This window comes from Rhinolophus sinicus, chromosome 7 (genome assembly GCF_057876585.1).
Source record: "Rhinolophus sinicus isolate RSI-liver-muscle chromosome 7, RSI-T2T, whole genome shotgun sequence".
NCBI lineage: Eukaryota > Metazoa > Chordata > Mammalia > Chiroptera > Rhinolophidae > Rhinolophus > Rhinolophus sinicus.
The window spans coordinates 47209824-47216828 of NC_142507.1; the positions used below are offsets into that span (position 1 = coordinate 47209824).

The 7005-nt window shown below is 46.4% G+C and overlaps 1 protein-coding gene across 1 annotated transcript in view; it reads right to left on the reverse strand.

Moving 5' to 3' along the window:
• CASQ2 (calsequestrin 2) overlaps positions 1 to 5973 on the reverse strand; it is a 58177-nt gene extending 52204 nt beyond the window's left edge. Inside the window, exon 1 of the mRNA XM_019730338.3 lies at positions 5510 to 5973. Coding sequence (XP_019585897.1) covers positions 5510 to 5743 — 234 coding nt within the window. The 5' untranslated portion in view covers positions 5744 to 5973. The remainder of the gene's footprint in view (positions 1 to 5509) is intronic.
• Between the last annotated feature and the right edge of the window lie 1032 nt (positions 5974 to 7005).

Sequence of the window (7005 nt, forward strand, 5' to 3'; positions counted from 1 at the left end):
TCTCAATGTGGAAAGCATTGCCCATTCATTGACTCTTGCATTCATCTATTCATGCTAAGATTACTGAGAGTCTGCTAAGATCAGTGAATGTTTGATGAGTTAATATTTTTATTCAGGGATTCACAATACTTATTTTCATTTCTAAAACACTCACTAACCTGCCTAAGAAAATCCCCCATAATTTCTCCTAATCCAATAAATGTACACAGTAGTCCCCCCTTATCCACACAGGAGACATTCCAAGAACCCCAGTGGATACCTGAAACTACGGATAGTACCGCACCCTATAATATACACTACTTTTCCCTGTACACCTATAATAAAGTATAACTTATTAATTAGGCACAGTAAGAGATGAACAATGCCTACCATATTTCCCCAAAATAAGATCTAGCTGGACAATCAGCTCTAATGCGTCTTTTGGAGCAAAAATTAATATAAGACCCGGTCTTATTTTACTATAATATAAGACCTGGTCTTATATAATGTAATAAATATAATATAATATAATATAATATAATATAATATAATATAATACTGGGTCTTACATTAATTTTTGCTCCAAAAGACACAGTAGAGCTGATTGTTCGGCTAGGTCTTATTTTCAGGGAAACACGGTAATAATGAGTTAGGACAATTATAACAATATATTGTAACAAAAATTATGTGAATGGCTTTGGGCCCATGATTAAGTAGAATCAGGGTTACTGGAACCCAAGCACTGTGACTCCATGGCAGTGGACCTGATAACCAAGATGGCGCTGTGTAACTAACTTGTGGGGCGCATACACGATGTGGATACAATGGACAACAGGATGATCCCCAGCCCGGGTGGGATGGAGCGGGACAGCGCGAGATTTCATCACGCTACTCAGAATACTGAGCAATTTAAAAATGATGAATTGTTTCTTTCTGGAATTTTCCATTTAATATTTTTGGACGGTGATTGACCACAGGTAACTGAAACCACGGAAAGGGAAGCCCTGGATAAGGAGGGCGACAACCGTTTTTGTTGCAGTTCTGCCTATTTAGCTGCTCCTCCCACAAAACACACATACACAGGTAACAGCATCCGCTTTGCACGGGAAAGGTGGTGTAGCGTGCCCAGAGATGCTAAAACTAAGGCCCATGCATGTTTCCTTTCTAGTTTCCTTCTAGAGACGTTGAAGTGGTATGAAATAGTTTCCACATAAGCGTGACGCTCACTAGGAAAAACTTTGGTTCATTTCCTTCCTTCTTTTTCTGATCGGAATGCTGGTTTCCTAGACATGGAGTGGTATGGAGGAAAGGCCTTGGACTCAGGGATAAGATCTGTGTGAAGGCGGGAGGGGGAAGAGGAAGAAGTAAGTGATTTCCCCATACCTGGATTAGGCGTTTGGCAGGACAATGACACCATTTCCAGCGAGCTCGGGAACTCATAAGGTGACACCATACCGTCCATGCACTGCCAGGTCAGACTCCTTCTGACATCAGGGTATCCTTCTGCAATATGGTCACATGACCTGTTCATTCCTTCTGCTGTGTTTTTGACTCACAAGCAGATTATTGGCCCTTGCCCATATGTACTTGATTTCATTTGTTTGTTTATTTTCACTTTCCCTATTACCAAATTTGTTTTGATTCAGGTTTCCTTCATATGACTTCCAGTCCAGAAGGAAAGCTCCAACATACGTCTCCAGGGAGAGAAAGAGTAAGTTAGAAGGAGACCGGAAGCACTTCTCAAAGGGAGAAAGACTACACGGTGGCTGAAAATATGGAAGGGGTCAATTAATCAATGGTATTGATGAGGTTGCTGGATAGACAGACTCAGCAAAGCCTCGGAGGTCGGAGGGAGAGCTGAACGTGGGGACATCAACAGTCTAACATTCCATTCCTCCATTCAACAAGCATTTATGGACCATCTGTGTAGACCCATGTAGCATGCCCCAACTCTGGGGCCCTCCAGAGTTAGACTTCAGTTACACAGAAAGCAAAGTTTGAGCCTGGTGCCTCCAGATGTCATTTGACTAGCCCCTTTTCAGTTTAAGCTTTCAGTGGCCTTATATTCTTCCCCTTCTCCTCGTCCCTTTATCAAGCCCTGTTCTCACACAGAACTCACACTTGGTCAGAGGCACGTGTAAATGACTGGCAACCTCTTCAAGAACTACCTCTTCCAAAGGGGCTTGACTAAATAGGGATAAAAATCTTACCCTCAAGGAATGAGGCCCTCATAGTGAATTTTAGGGAAAAGCTAGCAGGATGAGAAAATATCTGAGAGCTATCAGAATCTGTGCTCTTGAGGTCCCCTCCCCCACACTTGCTTTTTTGCCTGGTGAATTCCACTCGTTTTCACAAACCCAGTTCTTCCTTGTCACACTTTCTGCATCTCTCCCACAGCATGGGGCTCTCCCTCTTTCCTCTATACTCCCAGAGGACCGTGTAAGTTGCTGTGCTATTATAGTGCCCCCATCACAGTGTAGCTTCTTGTTTGTGTGTCTTCTTCCATGTTAGGCTGTGAGCCACCCGAATAGCTCATGTTCCCACAGTATCCACCCCAAGGCCCAACCCACAGTAAGTGACAGATGTAGGGCTAATTGAATGCAATTCCAAGGCCCTGAGTCAGGCAGTGACCTGCTGGCCCTGTGGATGGGGCTGTTTCTGGGTCTTTTCACTGTCTTCCCTTAGATTAGCAGACAAAATACACGGGACTGACCATACCATAGTACTTTTGGATTTCTATCAGAATGGGATAGCCCTTAGGTGACAAGTTAAGAACTTCGAGACTCTAACCTTCTAACCCCAAAGAATCCCTCAGATGTTTTAACCTTGGGGTGGCAATTCATCATAGGAGAGGGAAATCCGTTTCATTGGTTGGGGTCAATACTTTTTAATATTTAATTTGTGCACGTAGGTGTCAGTGTGTGTTACAATAAACACTGTCTCAAGCCACCTGTCCATATTCCTCAGAGGAAAGGAGCCCAGCTCTCCCTGGGCTGTCTGCCCATGGCAGAGACCTCCCTGCCTTGTAGACATCTGCTGGGAACTGTGTCCTATTCTCCTTCCATCCCCAATAGCACCACCCTGGAACTGGCAGCATATTTTCCTGAGTGCTGATTTGGGGTTCAGGGAAGTTGTTTTGACCATGAAGAACACATACAGGCTCACATCTCCCCTCTCTTCCCACCCATGGGTTTCCTGGAGCCATTTTTGTCCTGGATTCTGAGGACTAGGCAGCACCTGACAAGTATCCCAACCAAGGCCCCCCCCCCTCGGTCCCACCCACCTTCACTAAAGATGCCCAGCGTCCTCCCTGGTTTGGACATTTGCATCTGTAGTGTCCCCAGGGTTGTGTGCTTCTCAGCCCTGTTGGTGAGACATCTGGCATCATCAGCCCCAGGCCTGTGGGCTCTTGAAATGCTCCTGAACAGGGGGTCCAGGAGCATTTTATACACTGTCTCACTGATTCCAGCAGTACAGGGGCTAAGGCTTCCTTCGCCTGTACTAGTTGAGTGACCTTGGGCAACTTAGCCTCTCCGTGCCTCAGTTTCCCTGTATGCAAAATGGGGATAGTAACTGTACCTACGTCATAGAAATAGTATAAGGATTAAACCAGCGAACACATACAAAGTGCTTAAAACAGTCCCTGCACACAGTAAGCATTCAATAAATGTTCATTATTTAATCATCTCACAAGCATGTATGATCATTATTCTCATACTATAGGATAGAACAAAACCAGATCTCCTGACTCCAAGTTCTGTGCTCTTTCCCTACCCACGACACCCACTCCAGCTTGCCTGGGGGGCATCGACTACCTCCTGTGCCAACTTCCCCCTCATCAGTCTCTGCCGGCATTCTTGAATCAAAGGTGTCTCACGGGATAGTGAGCCCAGGGGAAAGTCCCTTCTCATGATTTTGCCCAGAATTAGTCTTTGGGGAAAATATATCCTTGAGGGAGTGTGTGTGTGTGTGTGTGTGTGTGTGTGTGTGTGTGTTAGTATGATAGGGAATCAGAAATGGGGGTTACTGCCTGCACTGGCTTTTTTTTTTTTTAGTTCTAGGCTAACTGGAGAGTGATAAGAATGTACAGTAGAATCCTTATGCCTTCAGTTAAATCTTTCATAAAAATCTCTCAATAATTGAGTAGCATAGTTTGACATGGAGACAATCACGTGAATGAGGATTTCACGGGCTAAGCAGCAGCGATGCTGGATGTCCTGGGTTTTCCAGCCTGCAATTTTCCCATGTACTTGCTACAAATACCTAAGAACTGTCCCAACTTTCTCTCTGGTTCTAACCCACAGGGGGAACCGAACGTCCCCATTCCACCCTCAGGATGGAACCTGATGAAAAACACAGTGGTACTGGTGGTTACTTAAAAAAGGTTAGCTTTTTGTCAACTAGAGTTCTCTGTGATGACCACACTGCCATGTAAACCCTCTGACAATAGGTGTTTATAGGATGACCTGGAGACACTTAGAATTCTGAGGTGCTTTTTAAATTATTGAAATTATTTTGATGTATGTGGGATGGTTTTCCTGGGTTTTATTAGAGTCATTTTTGTTTTGGGAAACGCAAATCCACATGGGTTTTCTATGGTAATTCTGTGAAAGTCTTTGATTAAGCAGAGCTCTCTCCCTCTGAAGGTGCTGTTCAATACACTGCTGTAATTCTCAAAAAGCCCTTTTCACAGATTTGTGCCTGGGCTGGGCTAGGCTGGCCTTGGAGGCTGACAAGGGATCTTGGTGACTACTAGGATTGTTGGCACTCAAGGGTGCTCCTGAGTGTAAATGACCCTACACTATCCAGGAGGAGAGAGTCCCGAGGGCACTCACACCGGGCTCGAGAACGGGCCCCGACACCAGGTTTACAAATGGGCCACGTAATGCAGATAAAATAAGAACTGACTTCAGCACCTGCCCTAAACTCACACCAAGAACTTTCTGAGGAAAATTTTTAAAAATAAGATTCCCATTAATGAGTGTGCAGCTAAGATCACCACATCTGCACTCTGTGTAGTGTTGACTGAAACCAGCATTGACTGAAATCACTGAGCATTGCTCAGTGATATTCCCCACCTGACCCACAAAGAGAGGCAAGGTGACACGACTCCTGCTCCTCCAGGAGTGTCAGGAGACTTGAGAGAGCCAATTGAGGAATTAGCACACACAATGAAACCCGCTAATAATCCCGGCAATTCGTGTCAGTCAATCTTTTAAAGAATAGTTTTAGCACTCTCTCAGAAAAACAGTGTCTTGGCACTACCGCCCTTAAAAAATCAAGGGAACAACCAGGTGACAGACTTTCAGTCAGACCTATGTGTTATGTGACACGCTCCATCGTCCCCATTTGCAGAGTCTGGGCCCACCCTGATTGTCCACACATCCTGGCTTTGCAACAAGAATATCTTCCCGAGACTGGAATGCAGCAAGATTTCAGGATAGGTGGTCTGCGCCCACCTGCCCACGACCCACCCACGAGCCAGCCCGGGCTCACCTGGGCGCATACTCAGCACGCACCCCCTGCTTACCTCCAGCACAATTTCTTTCAGCTGGAACTGTTTCTGCGCAACTTTATCTGAAGACACAGGCTCGTGGTAGTAGAGGCAGAGCAAGTCGTATTTCTTCAAAATCTGCTTGAAGTTCCTCTCAGTAAGACTCACCACGCGGTCCTTGCCATCGTACGTGGGGAAGTTTAACCCCTCTTCTGCCCTGCAGGAGGACAGCAGGTAGAGCCCCACGACAAACAGGTGAGCCCTCTTCATCTGGGAAACGTTTGGGTTTTCTTTCCCAGAAATACCGAGTTCAGGAAAGAGGAGGGGAGACTCTTAGGGGACTTGTTGGGAGCGGTGGGGAGCAGGGAGGTTGACTTCGTCTCTCCTGCCCTTCCTGTGCCCTGAAACCAACTCTTTACTTCCTGGGGTCTATCTACTGTAGTCACGGGCTCAGGAGAAGAGAGCGGAGGCACACACACACACACATGCGTGTATAGACTGAGAGCCAGGCTGGGCAGCCAAGCCCCAGATACCTCGCATAGCTCTGCCCAGCCTCTGTCTCATCAGGAACTCCATTTTTAGGATACACTTGTTTCAGGCTAAAAATAAATCATGCAATGAATTAAAAAGTTAGATATGGCACTGTGGAGGGATTCGCTGATACGGTCCGTCAGAGGGGTGGGGAGGGAGGAGACAGGAGGAAAAGAGGAGAATGTGTGCATATGAAATAAGGCAGCCACGAAGGTCAAAGAAGAGACATGAACTTAGAGGGAGGAGACAAAATGAGAGGAGAGCGGTGGGACCATGGCACCAGTCGGCAAATGGAGATGTTAGAACGTCCACAGTGCGTGCCACTGAGACAATATTGAATCTTCCTATTGTCTCGGGAGGTAATTCAGCCTGTCCCTTCCTGGGGAAGCTCATCCATCCCCTGCCTGCTCCCTGCTGACATGGGAGTAAAAGGGACCCCCGAAGTGGACCTCACATCCTGCCTTTCCTGCCTTCTCTTCTTAGAAGCCCAGCCCTGGCTCGTCACTCGCCATGCCCACATGGCTCCACCAGTCACTGGGCAAAGGGCACAGGGACACCCTTTCCCACCAGCCCTCCACATAAAGGACTCCAGCGCACCAGCGCACCCATGGCCACAGGCCCTCCCCTACCACTCCCACCCACAGCTGAACTCTACCAACACCAGGAGAACCCACCCCCGTTGTAAAATTAAATAAAATAAAAGTCAACAATCTACCTCAGAAAACCTTAGGTTTTTTTCTCTATCATCCCTGTCATATTTCTCTCTGTACATTAACCCCTAATGTATCATTTTTGCACCTTTCCTCTTTATTGGAGACAGAATGGTGTAGCGGGTCTAGAAGCTGGACAGATGAGAGTTCAAATCCCCCCTCCGCCTTTTAATAGCTGAATGAACTTTGGAGGGTCACTCACCCTCTCTGAGTCTCAGCTCCCCCCATGTCAAATGGGAATAATTATAACTATATGGTAAGGTTTGGGACCTGTAGATGGAAAAGCCTGGT